At 42.5% G+C, this 21,745-nt stretch overlaps 1 protein-coding gene across 3 annotated transcripts in view; it reads left to right on the top strand.

The window, feature by feature from the left end:
- aplp2 (amyloid beta (A4) precursor-like protein 2) overlaps positions 1-21,745 on the top strand; it is a 208,939-nt gene that overhangs the window by 133,880 nt on the left and 53,314 nt on the right. For all 3 annotated transcript variants that reach the window (XM_060846945.1, XM_060846944.1, XM_060846946.1), the window contains 2 exons: positions 14,859-14,987; positions 17,606-17,705. In XM_060846945.1, coding sequence (XP_060702928.1) covers positions 14,859-14,987; positions 17,606-17,705 — 229 coding nt within the window. The remainder of the gene's footprint in view (positions 1-14,858; positions 14,988-17,605; positions 17,706-21,745) is intronic.

Genomic DNA, 21,745 nt, shown 5'->3' with positions numbered 1-21,745 from the left:
ATGTCATGAGACTTCATGGGATCTGGAGTCAATGTTGAGGATTCACAGAGCAACTTCTTTGGACTGTTTGCTGCTGTGCTGCCACTTCTGGGACTGTCCTGCATGCATCCAGGGATATTAATGGTGGTGCCTGGGACATTGTCTGTAAGATACTTTTCCACGCATTTGACTGTCAGGCTGTCGGCTGTTGTGAGAGACAACTCTCCCACTAGCTCCCAGGTGTTACTGAGGTGGAATTTGCAGCGTTTTCAGGACTGTTTTTGCTGTTGTCATATCCAATGCTAGTTGGTCCTTCTGGGTTCATTTCTTTGTTCAGACTTTGTAACAATTAATACAACTAAGTGGCTTGCTAGGAGATTTCAGAGTGAGTTGTGGGATTTCACTTGAGTCAAGTATATTGCTATGGGTTGTCAGCTGGATGATATGAGGATGGCAGACTTCCTTCCTTGAAGGATATTAGTGAACTGGGTGATTTTTTACAACTATTGATACACCATTTTCATCATTAAATTCTTAATTCAAGATATTTTAAAAATTCAGTTCAAATTCCGCCATTTGCATGATAAGATTCAAATCTCTGTCCCCTACTGCGGATTCATCTGTCCGTGACAGTATCAGTAAGAGTGACTGCCGCACTGTCCTTGTGGACACAAAAGTCGCACCTTCATTGCTAATACCCTTCATGGTATTGTGTGGCACTGTCACAATGCTAAATGGGACAGACTTTGAAAAGATGTCTCACGTCACGAATGGGCATCCATGTGAGGCTGTGGGCCATCAATAGCAGTAGACAATCTTCAACTTATTGGCCTTGCATTATCACTATGCAACCGTTACCATCAAACCAGGTGTATTCTCCGGTTCAGTGGACAATGAAGGAGCAATTCAAAGTATACCTAAAGATGAAGAGTCAACCTGGTGAAAGTGGTTGCGTGACAAACAGCATAAGCAGCAATTTATAGACAGCGTTCTCACAGCTTACACTAATAGTGGTATTGTGTATTACCTATGATGAACTGCAGAAAATCAGCACAGATCTTTAGACAGCACTTTCTAAACCCATGACAACTTTGATCTAGAAAGTCAAGGGCTGCAAGTTCTTATCCAAACCTGTCACCATTCTGAGTTGGAAATATATGACCGTTCCTTCATTGTAGCTGGGTCAAAATCCTGGAATTGCCTCTCAAAGAACATTGTGAGTCTACCTGCAGCACTTGTACTGCAGTGGGTTCAAGAAGACAACTTACCACCACCTTCTCAAGAGTGGCTAAGGATAGGCAACAAATACTGGCCCATAAATGCAGTGAGGCCCATGATCCATGAGTGAGGAAAGTAAAATGATCAGATCTTAATTGTGCATTTCTGCTACATCCAGTCATGAATGATGGTGGACAATGAACAAATATGCCCATCCTCAATGAGAAAGAGACTAATACATCAGTGCAAATGTTAAAGCAGAAGCATTCATCACAATCTTCAGCCAGATCCGTTGGTTCGATCTCCACTTCCTGACATCCCTAGAATCACAGGACAGAATTCAGTCAATTGAACTCACTCCATGTGACGTTAAAAAAAATGGTTGGAGGTACTGGATATTGCAAAGGCTATGGCACCTGACGATACTCCAGCGATTTTGCTGAAGACCTCTTCTTCAGAATTGGTCACACCTTAGCCAAGCTGTTCTATTGCAGCTACCCCACAAGCATCCTGGGGTGGCACAGTGGCTAAGTGGTTAGTACTGCTACCTCTCAGTATCAGGGACCCGGTTCAATTCCAGCCTCTGGCGACTGTCTGTGTGAAGTTTGCACATTCTCCCCGTGTCTGCATGGGTTTCCTCCAGATGCTCTGGTTTCCTCCCCCAATCCAAAGATGAGCAGGTAAGGTGCATTAGTTAGGGGTAAATGTAGAGTAATAGGGTATGGACCTGGGTGGGTTACTCTTCGGAGGGTCAGTGTGGACTTGTTGAGCTGAATGACCTTTTTCCATACTGTAGGGATTCTATTATACCCGTCAATGAGTAAAATTGAAACAAAAGCAGAAAGTGCTTGAAATTCTCAGCAGGTCCGGCAGCATCCATGGACAGGCAACAGGGTTAACATTTCAGGCTCACTGACTCTTTTTCATGATAGTTCTGTAGAAGGGTCACTGAACCCTATGTTATGTTGCACTTATACAGCACATTGGTGAAGCTGCATTTGGAGTATTCTGTTCAGGTTTGATTACCTTGCTATAAGAAGGATGTTTTTAAATTGGAAAGAGTGCAGAAGAAATTTACAAGGATGTTGCCAGGACTCAACGGTCCGAGTTATGGGGAGAGACCGGACAAGCGAGGACTTTTTTCTTTCGCGCTTAGGAGACTGGGGGGGGACCTTATAGAGGTGTGTGAGACCACGAGAGGCGTGGATAGGTGAATGCACTCCATCTTTTTCCCAGGCTTGAGGAATGTAGGACTAGAGGGCATCAGATTAAGGTTGGTCAGTAAAGAATAAAAAGAAACCTGAGGGGCAAATTTTTTAGAGGATGGAATGCAACTGGAATGAGCTGCCAGAGGAAGTGATTGAGGCAAGTGCATTACAAAACATTTAAAAGGCATTTGGACAAATTCAAGGATAGGAAAGGATTAGAAGGATATGGACCAAGTGCACGGAAATGGGGTTGGCGTTGATGGACATTTTGGACCAGTTTGGGCGAAAGGGCCTTTTAAATGTTTGAATGTACCTGTCTCAACCACTTTTGCTGGCAGCTCATTCCATATGCATATTAGCCTCTGTGTGTAGAAATGGTCCTGCAGGTTCCCTTGTATTCTTTTCTCTCTAACTTTAAGCAGGTGCCCTTTAGTCCTCAATTCCCCAACCCTCAGAAACAGACTTGAGTGCAATCACACCATTCCTCTCATACAAAATAGGACAGTACAGCACAGTACAGACCCTTTGGCCCTCAATGTTGTGCCGATCTTGTATCCTACTCTAAGATCAAACTCCCCGACATACACTTCATTATACGTACTTCCATGTGCCTATCCAAGAGTTGCTTAAATGTCGACTCTACTACCACTGCTGACAGTGCATTCCACACACCCACCACACTCTATGTAAAGAACCTACCTCTGACATCTCACTTAAACCTTCTTCAAATTACCTTAACATTATGCCCCATTGTGATAGACATTTCCACTCTGGTAAAAAGTCTCTGGCTATCCACTCTATCTATGCCTCTTATTATCTTGTACACATGTATCAAGTCATTTCTCCCCCTCCTTTAATCCAGTGAGAAAGGCCCTAGCTCCTTCAACCTTTCTTTATAAGACATGTCCTCCAGTCCAGGCAGCATCCTGCTAAATCTCCTTTGCATCCTCTCGAAAGCTTCCACATTTTTCCTATAATGAGGTGACCAGAACAGAATGCAATATCCCATGTGTGGTCTAACCAGGACTCTATAGAGCTGCAGCATAACCTTGTAGCTCTTAAACTCAATCCCCCAGCTAATGAAAGCCAAAAAACCAGTCCTCCTTAACAACTCTGTCAACTTGGAAGGCAACTTTAAGGGATCTGTGGGCATGGATCCGAAGATCCCGCTGCTCCTCCACACTGCTACGAATCCTGCCTTTGACCCTGTATTCTGCATTCAAATTTGACCTTCAAAAGTGAATGACGTCACACTTCTCCAGATTGAACTCCATCTGCCAATTATCAGCCCAGTTCTGCATCTTCTCAATGCATTGTTGCAACCTGCAACAGCCCTCCACATTACCCACAACTTCACCAACCTTCATGTCATCGGCAAACATACTAACCCACCCTTCCACTTCTTCATCTAAGTCATTTATAAAAATCACAAAGGGCAGAGAACACTGTACTGATACCTGCAGAACACCACTAGTCACTGAGCTCCAGGCTGAATACTTTCCATCTACCACCACCCTCTGTCGAATTTGGGCCAGCCAGTTCTGTATCCAGACAAATACATTTCCCTGTATCTCATGCCTCCTTACTTTCTGTATGAGCCTCCCATGGGGAACCTTATCCAGCGTCTTGCTAAAATCCATGTACACCATATCCACTGCTCTACCTTCATCATAGTGTTTTGTCACATCCTCAAAGAATTCAGTGTGGTTTGTGAGGCATGATGTGCCCCTCTCAAAGCCATGTTGACTATCTCTAGTCCAACTACGATTTTCCACATAATCATAAATCCTGTATCTCAGAATCCTCTCCAATACTTTGCCCACCACTGACTTAAGGTCTGTAATTCCTAGGATTATCCCTATTTCCTTGAACAAGGGAATAACGTTTGCCACCCTCCAACCATCTGGCAGTATCCAAGTAGACAGTGAGGACACAAAGATCATCGCCAAAGATGCAGCAATCTCTTCTCTTGCTTCCTGTAGTAACCTAGTGTACATCTTGTCTGACCCAGGGAATTTATCTGTCCTTATGTTTTTCAAAATTTTCAGCAAATTGTCCTTCCTAACATCAACCTGTTCTCACATATCAGTCTGTTCTCCGCTGTCTTCAGAAACATCAAGATCCCTATCAGCAAAGTATTCATTAAGGGTCTTCCCTACTTTCTCCAACTCCAGGTGCAAGTTCCCTCCACTATGCCTGATCGGCCTTACCCTTGCATGATCTTGTGCGCTTCTATGGGATCCCCCCTTAGTCTCCTGCGTTCTAAAGAAACAAAATCCTTGCTTGTCCAACCTCTCCTGATAACTCAGGCCCTCAAGTTCTTGTAAATTTTTTTTGCACTCTTTCCAATTTAATAACATCATTCCTATCGCAAGGTGACTGAAACTGAAAAACCATACTCCAAGTATGGCTTCACCAATGTCCTATATAACTACAACATAACTTCCCAACTTCTGTACTCAGTGCCCTGACTGATGAAGGCCAGTGTGCTGAAAGTTGTCTTCACTTTCCCGTCTACCTGTGGCTCCAGTTTCAGAGAACTGTGCACCTGAACTCGAAGGGCCCTTTGTTCCACCACACTCTTAAGGCGCTCTCATTGGCCATGAATCTCCTACCTTGATTTGACTTTCCAAAATACAAGACCTCACACTTATTAAACTTTATTTGCCGTTTCTCAGCCCACTTCCCCAAATAGATTCCTACAGTGTGAAAACAGGCCCTTCGGCCTAACCAGTCCACACCGACTCTCTGAAGAGTAACCCACCCAGATCCATTGCCCTCTGACTAATGCACCCACCACTATGGGCAATTTAGCATGGCCAATTCACCTGACTCGCACATCTTTGGATTGTGAGAGGAAACCCACGCAGACACGGAGAATGTGCAAACACCACATAGACAGTTAACTGAGGCTGGAATCGAACCTGGGACCCTGCTGCTGTGAGGCTGCAGTGCTAAGCACTGAGCCATCGTGCCGCCCAGCACTTGCTGCAATTTCTGATAATATTCCTCACTGGCCCAATACTGCTTACTTTAGTGTCATCTGCAAACTTACATGCTCATCCAAATCATTATAGATTACAAACAGTAATGGACCCAGCACCGATCCCTGAGGCACTCCACTGAGTCACATTCCTCCAGTCGGACAAGCATCCTTCCACTGTTACCCTCTGCTTTTCACCATCAAGCCAATTTTGTACCCAATTTACCAGGTCTCCCTGGATTCCATGTGACCTAACCTTCAAGAGCAGCGTATGAAGTCGAACCTTATCAAAGGTCTTACTGAAATCCATACAGACCACGTCTACCGCCCTTTCTTCGTCAACCTTCCTAGTCACTTCATCAGAGAACTCTAAAGAATTTGTGAAGCGTGATCTCTGACCCACAAAGCCATGCTAATTGTTCCTCATCAACCCTGTCTTTCCAAATGCATGTATGTCTTATCTCTCAGAATATTCTTAACTAACATACCTGCCACATAAGTTAGGCTTACTGGTCTATAGTTTCCAGGTTTTTCTGTGCAGCTCTTCTTGAGTAAGGACAAAACGTTCGCTACCCTCCAATCTTCTAGGAACTCACTCGTGGCTAACGATGATGCAAAAATATCAGCTGGAGCCCCCGCAATTTCTTCTCTGGCCTCTTGCAGTGCTGCTGGATATGTCTGCTCAGGACCAGGCGATTTATCCACCTTCATAAATTCTAATACATCCAACACCACCTCAACTGCAATATGGACTGTCCCCAAGATATCACCAATATCCTCTCCAAGTCTTTATGTCTTTCTTCATAGTAAACACAGAGGATACATATTCATTGAAGATCTCACCCATCTCTTGCAGCTCTATACGTACATGTTTACTTTGGCCTTGAAGGGTCCTATTCTTTTTCCTTTGATATACTTAAAGAACCTCTTGGGATTCACCCTAATCTTCTCAGCCAAGACTATCTCGTGCCCCCTTATCACCCTCCTGATTTCCCTCTCCTGTAAAATCCTGTATACCTCCAGGAATTCCCATGATCCCAGCTGTCTGTACCTGAGCCATACCTTCTCCTCTTTTCTGGTCAAAGCCTCAATATCTCTTGCTATCCAGGGTTCTCTATTCCTGTCAACCTTGCTTTTCACCTTCACAGGAACATATAGACCTTGAACTCTAGCTATCTTACTTATAAAGGCTTGCCGGAGGTCCCTTTGCCTGCCTACAAATGACTTTAATCAATTTCTACAAGCTTCTGTCTAATTCCATCAAAATTCTCCTTGCCCCAATTTAGAACTTAAACCTGTGGACCAGTTTTGTTCCTCTCCATAACTATTTAAAAATTAATAGAACTATGTGGAACCTTTTTGAAGGCCTTGCTGAATTCCTTGTTGAAATTGTCTACCACTCTGCCTTCATCTATCTATCTTGGTTACCTCTTCAAAAATTCAAATTTTTGAGACTGTTTCTCAGGCACAAAGCCATGCTGACTACCCGTAATCAATCTTACCTTTCCAAATGCATCTGGATCCTGTCTCTCAGAATTGCTCCCTACAACTTACCCACCACTGACATTAAGCTCACTGGTCTTTAGTTTTTCCCTTGCAACCTTTCTTTAATAATGACACAAAATTAGCCACCCTCCAATATTCCAGCACCTGACCTGTAACTGTTGATGCAAATTAGCGACCCCGCAAAATCTTCCCTAGCTTTCCACAATCTCCTGGGATACTCTTCATAGACTCATAGGGCTGTACAGTACAGAAACAAACACTTTGGTCCAACTCATCCATGCCAACCAGATATCCTCAACTAATGTAGTCCCAATTGCCAGCATTTGGCTCATTTCACTCTAAACGCTTCCTATTCGTGTACACAATCAGATGCTTTTTAAATGTTGTACTTATACCAGCCTCCTCTCTGTTGGCCTATTCCATACATACATCACCCTCTGTGTGAAAACGTTGTCCCTCAGGTCCCTTCTCTCACCTTAAACCTGTGCCCTCTAGTTTTGGATGCCACTATCCTGGAGAAAAATACCTTGGCAATTCACCCTATCCATACCCTTGTGATTTTATCAACCTCTAAGGTTATACCTCAGCCTCCAACTTTATCAGGTCCTGGGGATTTATCTACCTTTATTCATTTTAAAACCTCCAGCTCCTCCTCTGCTGTAATGTGAATGCTTTCCAAGACATTACTACTTATTTCCGTGGGTTCCTTAGCTTTCAAGTCTTTCTCGTTGGTAAATACTGACAAGAAATATTCGTTTAGGCTCTCACCCATATCTTGTGACTCCAAACATAGATAACCTTGTTGATTTTTAAGAGGCCTTATTCTCTCCCAAGTTACTCTTTTACCCTTAATGGAATTGTAGAATCTCTCTTTGGATTCTCTTTTACCCAATCTGCCAAAGCTTTTCATGTCTACTTTTTATCTCCCTGATTTCCTTAAGTGTACTGCTATACCTCGTATACTCGAGGGATTGATTTGACTTCAGCTGTCTATACCTGATACCTGCCACCTTTTTCTTGATAAGAGCCTCAGTATCTGCCATCTAGTGTTCCCTGCTCCTGCCAGCCTTAGCCTGCATACTGACAGGAACATTCTGGCCCTGATCTCTCATTATTGCACTTTTGAAAGCCTCCCACTTGCCAGACATCCCCTCACTTGCGAACAGCCTCCCGCAATCAACTTTAGAAAGTTTCTGCCTAATAGCATCGAAATTCACCTTGCCCCAGTTGAGAACTTTAATTTGTAGACCAGGCCTATCCTTCTCTGTAACGAATACATGTCACCTGGCCAGGCGATGAAACATCTGCAGATAACCACACTGGCTCGAAGAACGAATTTACGACTCAAAAGTAACAGAATTCATTGGCATTACTGTCACTGAATTCCCCCCTATCAACATCTTATTGGCCTTTCTATGAGCGTATGGACTTGCAACATAAACACAGTAGCTACACGACCAGCTCATAAACTATGAGTACTTTAGCAAGTATTCACCTCGTTACTCCCCGAAGCCTGTCCATCATCTACAAGACACAAGTTGGAATGTCACCCAGTTTCTAAATTGGTGCAGCTCCAATAACCGTCAAGAAGCTTGACACCATCTGGCACAAAACAGCTCACTTGAATGGAACCATGTCCTGAAGTCTCCACTGCATCTACCACCAACACTCAGTAGCAACAGTGTGTACTGTCTCCAAGGTGGACTGTATAAATTTGCCAAAGATCCTTAAATAGCATTACCTTAGGTTGGGTCAGTCTGGAATTCCCTCCCTAACAGCATTGCAAATCTACCTATGGCGTATGGACTGCGGCAGTTTAAGAAGGCAGCTCACCAGCACCTTCTCAAAAGAACTAGGACCAGCCAGTAACACCCACATCCCACCAAAGAATAAAATAGATATGTATAATTCAGATGAAGGAACTGATTGCATTGTTGTAAATTTTCTGGTCTTACAAAAGTAAAAGGGAAACTAGGTTGAAACGCCCATAATGTGTCTGCAAAGCTTGCTTGAATGGGACCATGCAGGATGGTTGTTATGGGTGATTTCAACTTTCCCAATATCGACTGGAACGTCCTAAGTGCAGGTGGTTTGGATGGAGCCATTTTTGTCAGATGTGTTCAGGAAGGTTTCCTTACTCAGTATGTAGGTAAAAACAATGACTACAGATGCTGGAAACCACAGTCTAGATTAGATTGGTGTTGGAAAAGCACAGCAGTTCAGGCAGCATCCGAGGAGCAGTAAAATCGACGTTTCGGGCAAAAGCCCTTCATCAGGAATACCTTACCCAGTATGTAGATAGACTGATGAGGGGAGAGGCCATTTTGAATTTGGGGCTCAGCAACAAGCCAGGACAGTTGTCAGATCTTGCGATGGGAGAGCACTTTGGTGAAAGCGATCACGACTGCCTCACATTTAGCATAGCCTTGGAGAATGAAAGAAGCAGTTACCGAGGGAAGATATTTTATTGGGGAAAAGGAAATTATGACTCTATCTAACAGGAGTTGGGAAGTACAGACTGGGAGCAATTGTTCCACTGGGCACAACAGATATTGGAGACTATTTAAGGAGCATTTGCTGCAAGTGATGCACAAATTTGTTCCTCTGAGACAGTTAAGAAGGGATAAGATTAAGGAACCTTGGATGGCGAGAACAGAGGAACTTCTCATCAAAAGAAAGAAGGCAGCTTACGTAAGGTGGAGGAAGCAAGATCTAGCACAGCTTTAGAGGATTTCAGGCTTGCTAGAAAGGAGCTCAGAAATGGATTGAAGAGAGCCAGGAGGGGGCATGAAAAAGGCTTGGCAAGAAGGATTAGGGAGAACCTAAAGGCATTTTACTCGTACGCGAGGAATAAGAGCATGGAGCGTGGAGTCTGAGCAGATGGGGGAAGCCCTAAATGAGTTTTTTACTTCGGTTTTCACCAAGGAAAGTGGAACTTGTTGTAAATGAAAACTTAGAGGAGCTGGGATACAGTCTTGACCAGATCAAGATTGATGAAGTCGATGTACTAGAAATTTTGGAAAACATTAAGATTGATAAGTCTCCAGGGCCAGACCAGATTTATCCAAGGCTGCTCCGGGAAGCGAGAAAGAAGGTTGCTAAGCCACTGGCGAAGATCTTTGCCTCCTCGCTGTCCACGGGAGTCTTATCGGCGGATTGGGAGGAGGCGAATGTTGTTCCTCTTTTCAAGAAGGGTAATAAGGAATTCCCTGGCAATTACAGACCAGTCAGTCTTACGTTTGTGGTCAGTAAAGTTTTGGAAAGAACTCCGAGAGATAGGATTTATGACTGTTTGACAAAGCGTAGTGTAAGTAAAGGCAGTCAGCATGGCTTTGTGAGGGGCAGGTCATGCCTCACAAATCTTCATTGAGTTCTTTTGAGGAGGTGTCAAGACAGGTCGATGATGGTCAAACAGTAGATGTGGTGTATATGGACTTTAGCAAGGCATTGGATAGGGTTCCCCATGGTAGGCTCACTCATAAAGCCAGGAGGTATGGGATACAGGGAGATTTGGCTATCTGGATTCAGAATTGACTGACAAAAAATAGAGAGTAGTTGTAGGTGGAAAGTATTCTGCCTGGAGGTCATTGTTGAGTGGGGTCCTGCTGGGCTCTATTCTTGGGACTCTGCTCTTTGTAGTTTTTATAAATGACTTTGATGAGGAGGTTGAGGGATGGTTAAGTAAATTTGCAGATGACGCAAAGGTTAGAGGTGTCCTCGATAGTATAGAGAGCTACTACAGGCTGCAGCGCAACATGGACAGGATGCAGAGCTGGGCTGAGAAATGGCAGGTGGAGTTCAATCTGGATAAATGCAAAGTGATGCATTTTGGAAGGTGGAACTCGAATGCTGAATATAGGATTAAAGACAGGATTCTTGGCAGTGTGGAGGAACAGAGGGATCTAGGTGTGCATTTACATAGATCCCTCAAAGTTGACACCCAAGTGGATAGGGTTGTTCAGAAAGCATATGGTTATTAACAGGGGGATCGAGTTTGAGAGCCGTGAGGTTTTGCTACAGCTCTACTAGTCCCTGGTGAGATCACACTTGGAATATTATGTCCACTTCTGGTCACCCTACAATAGGAAAGATACAGAGGCTTTGGAGAGGGTGCAAAGAAGGTTTACCAGGATGCTGCCTGGACTGGAGGGCTTGCCATATGAAGAAAGGTTGAATAAGCTTGGACTTATCTCTCTGGAGAGAAGGAGAAAGAGAGGAGACCTGATCGAGGTGTACAAAATAATGAGAGGAATAGATAGAATCAATAGCCAGACTTTTCCCCAAGGCAGGATGGACTGGTACGAGATGTCATAGTTTGAAGATATTAGGATGAAAATATAAAGGAGACGTCAGAGGTTGGTTCCTTATAAGAAAGTTATGAATGCATGGAATGCGTTGCCAGCTGTGGTGGTGCAAGCAAAGTCCTTGGGGACATTTAAGCGACTGCTGGACATGCACATAGAAAGCAGTGAGTTGAGGGGTGCGTAGGTTAAGTTACTGTATTTTACATTGGGATTAAATCTTGGCACAACGTTGTAGGCCAAAGGGCCTGTTCTGTGCTGTACTTTTCTATGTTCTATGTTCTATAAAGCGATACAGATAGATTACTTTGGCAGCTGGAGTACAGTATTGGAAATTGAGCTTGTCTACTTTGGCAGGGAGAAACTGGCAGCAATATGCTATTTAAATGGAGAGAGATTGCAGAACTGAGCTACATTTGAATTGCAGAAAATTAGTATGCAGGTAAAGCATATAACAGAAAGGGGAAATGATATGTTTGGGGGAATGGAATATGTCAATAGGAATGTTTGCTGCAGGTGCCTAACAGCATTGCTAAAACTACATCTGTAGTACTGTTTTCAGTTTTTGTATCCTTATATAAGAATGGATGTAAATTGGTTTGAAACAGTTCAGAGAAAGTTACTGAATTGAAATCTGGGATGGGGGTAATGTCTTTCCTCCTGGACAGCTGGACCTCATCCATTGGAGTTGAGAAGAATGTGTTGTGATCTTATTGCAACATACAACATTTTGAAGGAACTTGACAGGTTGGACTCTGATAAGTTGCTTTCCCTTGCTGGAACAAGAAGCCACAGTTAAAACATAAGTGGTCTCCCATTATTAGGCAGGATTTGTTTTCTTTGAGGGTCAGAGGGTTTCTGATCTCTTCCTCAGTATGTAGTGAGGCAGGTTGATTGTACATTTTTAAGGCAGAGGTAGATTCTTGACTAACAAGGGAGTTGATGCATTTGGGTAATTTTGAATGTGAAGTTGCAGGCACAGTCTGATTATCTGAAATCTTATTGAATGTGGGAGGTATTGGTTTGGCTATTTCATGCTCATAACTTAGATCTAATGAATCCCTCCCTTTCTCATACACAATCTTTCTTGTGTGAAATAAAATAAGCCAGCAAGGCTGGGTAACCACAGTTTCCCATGCACTTGTACTTGTAATGAGTTCGAGTTGATGACTTCTGAGGAATAATAAATTAATTTTGCATGTCTTAAAAGTAAGAAAGACCTCTATCTGGAGTGCCTGTTCCCAGATGAAGGACAGTTGGCAATTCAGGTATCATCAGGAGAGCAGCTATCTAATTTCTAATGTCTAAATAATATTGCTGTTAATGCATGCTCCAATCGACAAAATGGTTAGGATTTTCAGCTATACCTCATTCAGAAGGCGCCTTTAGAATACCCAGAATTGACTGCTCTAATTTGGTATCAACCAGGGAAATAGCTCCAAATAATCCTGTGGCTGTACTGTTGTAGGTGATTTTACCATTAAAATTCAGCTTTTGAATATTATGATCACATCAAAATGCAAAAGATCAAGAATTCTTGGTTGAAATACTTGTGTCATACTTTCCAAGTCATTCTGAGTAAAGGTCTCTTCCAATTCCTGGCCATGAAAAAGAGCTTGGGGCATATATCTAATCCTGGTGTAGGATGTCTACAGCTATAGGCTGAGCATGGCAGCAAGAGACAAGTGATAACATGGTTATAAATAATGATCTTAGTGCTGCAGATTGGGCCTTGTTCCACTGTTTGTTCATTCAGATCTTTGATTTGATCTAGGAGTGATAGCATGGTGTACACTGCTTCCTACAGTTGTCAGTTGTGAAAATTGTGCCTATTTGCTGATACTTGTTTCCACCTTACCCAAGACACATGAATTTGCAAAGTTCTTTGAAAAAAATATTGTCTTCCATTTTCCACCTGGCTTTGTTTTCTTCCCCATCTCTTATCCTTTCTCCCTCCCTTGTTACTTCTCTCATTGCCTTGCTTTTCTATTTTATCTTTGCAGTTACTCCCGTGTTCGCTGTAATCTCTATTGCTTCCTCTTCTTTGATATCTTTACTTCATTTTTTTTAATGATCTGTTTGTCCCTCTTTGAGCAAAATCTGATTTCATTCTCCTTGTCAACTTCCCATTCTTCCTGTGCACTGTGCTGAACACTGATTTATATTTTGACTTCAGATTTACCTCTGTTCCTTCCATAAAATCAGTGACAAAATAAAACAGTGATTGATGTAGGGATTGGAAAGCATCCTGACTTCATGTTGAGTAGTTAGTGAAAAGACCAAACTGTGAAATGGAGCTCATTATTATGGTAACATTGTAGAGTTAGGAGCAGAGTTAGGCCATTTGGCCCATTGAGTCTGCTCCGTCATTTGATCGTGGCTAATATGTTTCTCAACACCATCTCCTCCTTCCTCCCCATAACCCTTGATTCCCTTAAAAACCTATCTCATTCTTAACTACATTCAACAACTTGGCCTCATAGTGGAGGCAAATGCTCCAAAACTGAGCCAGAGGTCCAGAGATGTGAGGTTGAGAGTTATTTGCTTTGCTGCTCAGAGTGTGAGCTGGCATTTGATCAGTTGCAGATAACTTTATTAAATTCAAAACTATACTTATGTTGGAAAGCTAAAATCAGACAAGCTGCTGCAAGTACTCAGCAGATGAGGCAGAATTTGTGGAACGAGAAACATGATGTGTCTCAGGCCAGTAGTGTTTCGTGATCGCTTGGAGAAGTTAAAGTTGACAGTTTTCCAAATAAGATAATGCGCTTTAGTAGGAAGAATAAAGGCATAAATTATTTTGTAAATGGGGAGAAAATTCAAAAGTCTGAAGTGCAAAGAGACCTGGGAGTTCTAGTCAAGGATTCTCTCCAGGTAAACTGCAGTCATTAGTAAGGAAGGCAGATGCAATGATTGTATTTATTTTGAGAGGACTTGAATATAAAAGCAGGAATGTACTTCTGAGGCTGGAAAAGGTTCTGGTCAGACTATTTTTGGAATGTTGTGCGCAGTTTTGGGCCCCGTATCTCAGGACAGATGTACTAGCCCTGGAGTGTGTTCAGAGAAGGTTCATGAGAATGATCCCAGGAATGAAAAGCTTAATGTAAGAAGAATGTTTGAGAATTCTAGGTCAATACTCGATGAAGTTTAGAAGGTTGAGGGGGTATCTAATTGAAACATATAGAATACTGAATGGCCTGGACAGAGTAGATGTTGGGAAGATGTTTCCATTGTTAGGAAATACTAGGACCTCAGGGCACCTTTAAAGGGAAGACCTTTTAGAATGGCGATGAGAAACTTTTTTAGCCAGAGAATGGTGAATCTGTGGAATTCATAACCGCTGAAGGCTGTGGTACCACTGGAGGTCGTTGAGTATATTTAAGACTGAGAATAGGTTCTTGTGTATCAAGGGTTAAGGGGAGAAAGCAGGACGATGGGTTTGAGAAACTTCTCAGCCATGATTGAATGGCGGAGCAGTTTCGATGGGCTGAATGGCCTATTTTCTGCTCCTATGTCTTCTGGTCTTTAGAGGCGTAGAAAGTAAACACAAAAAAGAAAAATGGGAATTCTGTTGAAGAATAGAATTTGTTAATGTCGGCATTTCAACATTTCAATCCTGGCCTTCTGATGGACACTCATGTTTTTAAATTTCTTCGTTTGTAGCCTCATCGGATCCTGCAGGCCCTGAAGCGCTATATCCGAGCAGAGCAGAAAGATCGGCAGCACACTCTTCGACACTATCAGCATGTCATGGCTGTAGATCCAGAGAAAGCAGCACAGATGAAATCACAAGTGAGTAAAATGTTATGAAACACAGATTAAATGCTGCTGTTACCAACTGGCAAGGAAATTTTTTCTGCTCAGTGTCAGGTTTCTCTCTAGGATGCTCCTGAGCCACAGGCTTCAAATGCAAGCTATCCTGAGGCCGGAATAGTTTCCGATTTTCAAATTAAATATAGTTAAATAAATGCAAGGTTAAATATGTTTTTTTAAAGTAAACCTGGAAATATACAGTAATATTCTCAGAAGGAGGCCATTCTGCCCATTGTTTTGTTTTTGTGTCAGCGCTGATTCTTTGAGCATTTTATCTTGGTACTAATCTCCTGTCTTTCCCCAGACCTGTTGCACATTATTTCTATCCAGATAATCATCCAATACCCACTTGAATGCCTCAAGTGAATCTGCCATCCAGACCTAAACCACTCATTACATGAAAGGGTATTTTTGCTCATCTCATTTGACCCTTTAATACTGTGATACTTGAATTCTGTGCCCTCTTGTTCTTGATCCTTTTATAAGCAGGAACACTTTCTCCCTACCCTTATCTACTCTATCCAAACCTCTCATGATTTTGAGAACTTTTATCTGATCTCTTAAGCTTCCACTCATCAAAGGGAGTACTTCCAACCTCAAAGCTATTCTTATCCAGGAGCCATTCTTGTAAACCTTTTCTGTGTACTTTCCAACTAGTTGATATCCTCTTAATGTGTGCCCAGAACAAAAGAGCAGTTCCAGCTGAGGCCTAGCAAGTGTCTTGTGTAAGCTTAGCAGGAGCTCGTTAAAGTGATAAATGGGAATTTTAATCTGACAACGTGTCTATGACTTCACATCAATATTGTATTTCAAGACGCAGCAACTGTTCTATTACCAGAACAATTTGCAAGATGGAACACACGAGAGTGAGACAAATAGCATTCATCTTTGGTTGTGGATGTTAAGAGATATTTTAGCTTGAACACATGCAGATCTCTCCAGTATTCATGAAATTATCTAAAGGATGACACCACCAGGACAGCAATTACAATGCTGGCACTTTGTTCTAGATTTGTCTCATGTGTGAAGTGGAACTTGAATCCACACTGTCTGACTTAAAGATGAAAGTGAGCCAATCACAGTGAAAACTGAAACTATTTTGATGCTGTGATTGATTATACAGGAATTTCTCCTATGTCACTGTAGTTGCATTCCAATGAAACCATACTTAATACAAAATTGCTTAATAAAAATAATGGGCCTATGGGAAAAGTGAGGATAGACCCAGAAAATATGACACAATCACTCAAAAATCACCCAAAAGCCCAACACAAATTATAGCATAGTCTGAATGAAGGTTTATGTCATATTTGTTAACGAAACAAATATATATTTAACACATGACAATGGAAAAATATTGTTAATGTGGGGCAGAGAGTTGCCATCATCATGACTTTCAGGTTCACTTGTGATTGCAGAAGTGGATAGTTGTGGTTGATTGCCTTCAGACTGTTCCTTGTGGGTTGGTTCAGCTTGTGTGATATGCAGATACAAGAACACTTTAGAAAGACAAATGGCATGTACAAGAGTAATGCAGCCCTGCAGGAAATGTACAGGAATTAAATAAGAATATTCTTGTCTCAGAGGGAGAGCAATGAATATCCATTAGTTTAATTTTTTGAGATGAAGCTGTTAAATTTTCAGCATCTGACATCAGTGTATGTGTAGAATGGTACGGAGACTTTATTGCTGACATTGGCGCATGCGTAGAATGGCACAGATGCTATGGCGCTGATGGCGCATGCACAGAATGACACAGAGACTATGGTGCTGACAAGGTTGCATGTGCAGAGTGGCGCAGAGACATCAGTGCATGCACAGAATGGCATGGAGACTTTGTCACTGACATTGGCGCATATACAGAACAGCACAGAGACTTTGGTGCTGACATCGGCGCATGTGCAGAACGGCTTTAAGACTTTGACGCCGATATCCTCAAATGTGCAAAATGGCACGGGCACTTTGGTGCTGGCATTGGCGCGTGTGCAGAGACGCATGGAGACTTTGACGCTGATATTTGCGCATGCACAGAATGGCATAGAGACTTGGGCATTGTCATCAGCACACACACAGAATGGAGCATGTGAAACAATCTCCTCTGAAATTGCGCTTTTGCAAACAGGTAAGCATTCTCGAAAATACCGTTACCTAATTCTTCAGTGACATTATAGTCAAATCATGCTTTTTTTTTAGATTAGATTAGACTTACAGTGTGGAAACAGGCCCTTCGGCCCAACAAGTCCACACCGACCCGCCGAAGCGAAACCCCACCCATACCCCTACATTACCCCTTACCTAACACTACGGGCAATTTAGCATGGCCAATTCACCTGACCCGCACATCTTTGGACTGTGGGAGGAAACCGGAGCACCCGGAGGAAACCCACGCAGACACGGGGAGAACGTGCAAACTCCACACAGTCAGTCGCCTGAGTCGGGAATTGAACCCGGGTCTTCAGGCGCTGTGAGGCAGCAGTGCTAACCACTGTGCCACCGTGCCGCCCTTTCTCTGAGAACTATCTGTATTTGGATTTCATGATTGTTAGCATGTGCAAGCAAATTTTGAAAAGCTTAATATGATTGTCTTTCACGTCTAGGTGGTGACCCACCTCCGTGTTATTGAGGAGCGGATGAACCAGAGCCTGTCTCTGCTTTACCAGGTGCCATTTGTTGCTGAGGAAATCCAAGATGAGATTGGTGGGTACAAGGCCTGCAGCATAATCATCTGTTTTTGTTTGATAGCTTGGGAATGCTTACAGTGTAGAAAAATATTTCAATTACTCTCTCAATACAGATTGGTACTGGTGGGCACCAGTCTTGACACAGTCTTAGTTGTTTCTTATAGCTATTGCAACACTTTTTGGTAGTTTCGAAACTAAAGGAGGTGCCTCACTGAACTGAGAACTAATCCGTAACATTTTAATTGGTAGCCTTGAACTTTGATCCATGTGACTACCCATAATCTCCTGTTGTGATTTGCTATTTGCCAGCTTCTAACTGGAAACCTCAGCCTTTTTTTGCCCCTTTATGAAGGGAAATTTTGTGACAACTTTAATGAATCTCCCAAGGTTCACCTGTGAAAACCTTTAGAGTTAGGCAGAGCTCCCTTTTCTCCATGATGATGGATTTCAGCAAGTAATAATAGGATGGTATTAAGATGTCTGTATTGGGAAAGTACAGCAAATTAACAGCAAATCTTATATCCATGGGTATTTATATATTACCATTTAATAGGATTCATTTTCACACTAATTGAATATTAGTGAAAATAATAATTAGTGAAAATAACTGTTGTCAGCCAGCAAGACTGCTGTGTAACTCTACCTTATGGTTCTATGCATCTTCAAGTTGATTAAGATTTGATCTTCAAAAGACAAAAACTGAGGGTGATTGAAATACCAATACGTGTACACTTGTTAAATTCATTCACATTCTTAGCCTATAATTATCTTTGTGCTTTGAAACAACAAGAAACAAGTCATTTTACCATTTGGAAATTTAGGTCTGCTATTTCCTTGTCAATTATCCTGTTCCCCTCAGACAGTTAGTATTGATTCTGCCTCCACATACCTTTGAGGCAGAACATTTCAAATGAATGTAAATCACTTCATACATTTTCTGAAATCTGTCTCCATTGGTTAATGTTTCTTCAGTCACTGGAAGCAGTTTCTCCTTAATCAAGCAAAACAATGATGAGAGTCCTCAGTTATTTGTAAATTACCTACTTCAAGCAGATAGGAAAATTTAATATCAATGTCAAAATTATGACAACCCTCATCATTACTGTCACTCTTGTAAATGGGCACTGTACCCTTCCAAAGATCTTGATATCCTTACTAGAGTGAGATGCTGTGCTGGAATTGGACTCAGTTTCTGAGCTTAACTTTTGGTTTATGACAAAAAGAATGTTGTAGAATAACACAACAAAGATGCAAACTGAAAGAAAAAAGGAAAAGTGGGCAAAAATCCAGCAGAAGGAGTATGTGAGAAGTATGAAGTTGTTCAATTTACCAGGAAGAATAAAAAAGTTCTGTTGTTTATAACAGAGCGTAACTGCAGAATTGCTTGTGCTTTGAAATGTTCTAGTGCATGAGTCACCAAAAGTTAATGTGCAGGTACATAAAGTGATTTAGAAGGCTAATGGAATACTGCATTATCACAAGAGGAATTGAACACAAAAGTAAAAATGTCATGCTTCAGCTAGATGGGACAGCTCAAATATTGTATACACTTTCAGACTCATAATAGGAGGATAGAGCAGATGAATCATGGCTGAGGAGCTGGTGTATGGGAGAAGGATTCACATTTTTGGATCATTGGCATCTCTTTTGGGGTAGAAGTGACCTGTACAAGAAGGACGGATTGCACCTAAATTGGAAGGGGACTAATATACTGGCAGGGAAACTTGCTAGAACTGCTTGGGAGGATTTAAACTAGTAAGGTGGGGGGGCGAGGGGACCCAGGGAGATAGTGAGGAACGAGATCGATCTGAGACGGGTATGGCTGAGAACAGAAGTGAGTCATACAGTCAGGGCAGGCAGGGACAAGGTAGGACTAATAAATTAAACTGCATTTATTTCAATGCAAGGGTCCTAACAGGGAAGGCAGATGAACTCAGGGCTGGGTTAGGAATCTGGGATATCAGAGCAATTATGGAAACATGGCTCAGGGATGGGCAGGACTGGCAGCTTAATGTTCCAGGATACAAATGCTCCAGGAAGGATAGAAAGGGCGACAAAAGAGATGGGGGAGTGGCCTTTTTGATAAGAGATAGCATTACAGCTGTGCTGAGGGAGGATATTCCCGGAAATACATCCCGGGAAGTTATTTGGGTGGAACTGAGAAATAAGAAAGGGATGATCACCTTTTTGGGATTGTATTATAGACCTCCCAATAGTCAGAGGGAAATTGAGAAACAAACTTGTAAGGAGATCTCCGCTATCTGTAAGAATTAATGGGGTGGTTATGGTAGGGGATTTTAACTTTCCAAACATCGACTGGGACCGCCATAGTGTTAAAGGTTTAGATGGAGAGGAATTTCTTAAGGGTGGACAAGACAATTTTCTGATTCAGTATGTGGATGTACCTACTAGAGAAGGTGCAAGACTGTAGGGCAATAGATGGTGACATCTTGCAAAATGTCCAGATTACAGAGGAGAAAATGCTGGATGTCTTGAAACGGTTAAAGGTGGATAAATCCCCAGGACCTGATCAGGTGTAGCTGAGAACTCTGTGGTAAGCTAGAGAAGTGATTGCTGGGCCTCTTGCTGAGATATTTGTATCATCGATAGTCACAGGTGAGTTGCTGGAAGACTGGAGGTTGGCAAACATGGTGCCACTGTTTAAGAAAGGCAGTAAAGACAAGCCAGGGAACTATAGACCGGTGAGCTTGACCTCGGTGGTGGGCAAGTTGTTGGAGGGAATCCTGAGGGATAGGATGTACATGTACTTGGAAAGGCAAGGACTGATTCGGGATAGTCAGCATGGCTTTGTGTGGGAAATCATGTCTCACAAACTTGATTGAATTTTTTGAAGACATAACAAAAAGATTGATGAGAGCAGAGATTGATCTATGTGGACTTCAGTAAGGTGTTCAACATGGTTCCCCGTGGGAGACTGATTAGCAAGGTGAGATCTCATGGAATACAGGGAGAAAGAGCCATTTGGATACAGAACTGGCTCAAAGGTAGAAGACAGAGGGTGGTGGTGGGGGGTTGTTTTCAGTTTGGAGGGCTGTGACCTATGGAGTGCCACAAGGATCGCTGCTGGGCCCTCTACTTTTTGTCATTTACATAAATGATTTGGATGCAAGCATAAGAGGTACAGTTAGTAAGTTTGCAGATGACACCAAAATTGGGGGTGTAGTGGACAGCGAAGAGGGTTACCTCAGATTACAACAGGGTCTGGACCAGGTGGGCCAATGGGCTGAGAAGTGGGAGGTGGAGTTTCATTCAGATAAATGCAAGGTGCTGCATTTTGGGAAAGCAAATCTTAGCAGGACTTATACACTTAATGGTAAGGTCCTAGGGAGTGTTGCTGAACAAAGAGACCTTGGAGTGCAGGTTCTTGAAAGTGGAGTCGCAGGTAGATAGGATAGTGAAGAAGGCATTTGGTATGCTTTCCTTTATTGGTCAGAGTATTGAGTACAGGAGTTGGGAGGCCATGTTGCAGCTGTACAGAACATTGGTTAGGCCACTGTTGGAATATTGTGTGCAGTTCCTATCTCCTTCCTTTTGGAAAGATGTTGTGAAACTTGAAAGGGTTCAGAAAAGATTTACAAGGATATTGCCAGGGAGAGGCTGAACAGGCTGGGGCTGTTTTCCTGGAGCATCAGAGGTTGAGGGGTGACCTTATAGAGGTTTACAAAATTATGAGGGGCATGGATAGGATAAATAGGCAAAGTCTTTTCCCTGGGGCTGGGGAGTCCAAAACTAAAGGGCATAGGTTTAGGGTGAGAGAAGAAAGATATACAAGAGAGCTAAGGGGCAACTTTTTCATGCAGAGGGTGGTACATGTATGGAATGAGCTGCCAGAGTAAGTGGTGGAGGCTGGTACAATTGCAACATTTAAGAGGCATTTGGATGGGTAGATGAATAGGAAGGGTTTGGAGGGATATGGGCTGGGTGTTGACAGGTGGGACTAGATTTGGTTGGGTTATCTGGTCGGCATAGACGGGTTGGACCGAAGACTCTGTTTCCATGCTGTACATCTCTATCACTCTATTTAGGGAAAAATTT

Source organism: Hemiscyllium ocellatum, chromosome 29 (assembly GCF_020745735.1).
Source record: "Hemiscyllium ocellatum isolate sHemOce1 chromosome 29, sHemOce1.pat.X.cur, whole genome shotgun sequence".
In the NCBI taxonomy this organism is placed as follows: domain Eukaryota; kingdom Metazoa; phylum Chordata; class Chondrichthyes; order Orectolobiformes; family Hemiscylliidae; genus Hemiscyllium; species Hemiscyllium ocellatum.
The sequence above is the reverse complement of the archived record's forward strand: the minus strand, read 5'-3'. Positions and strand labels throughout refer to the sequence as shown.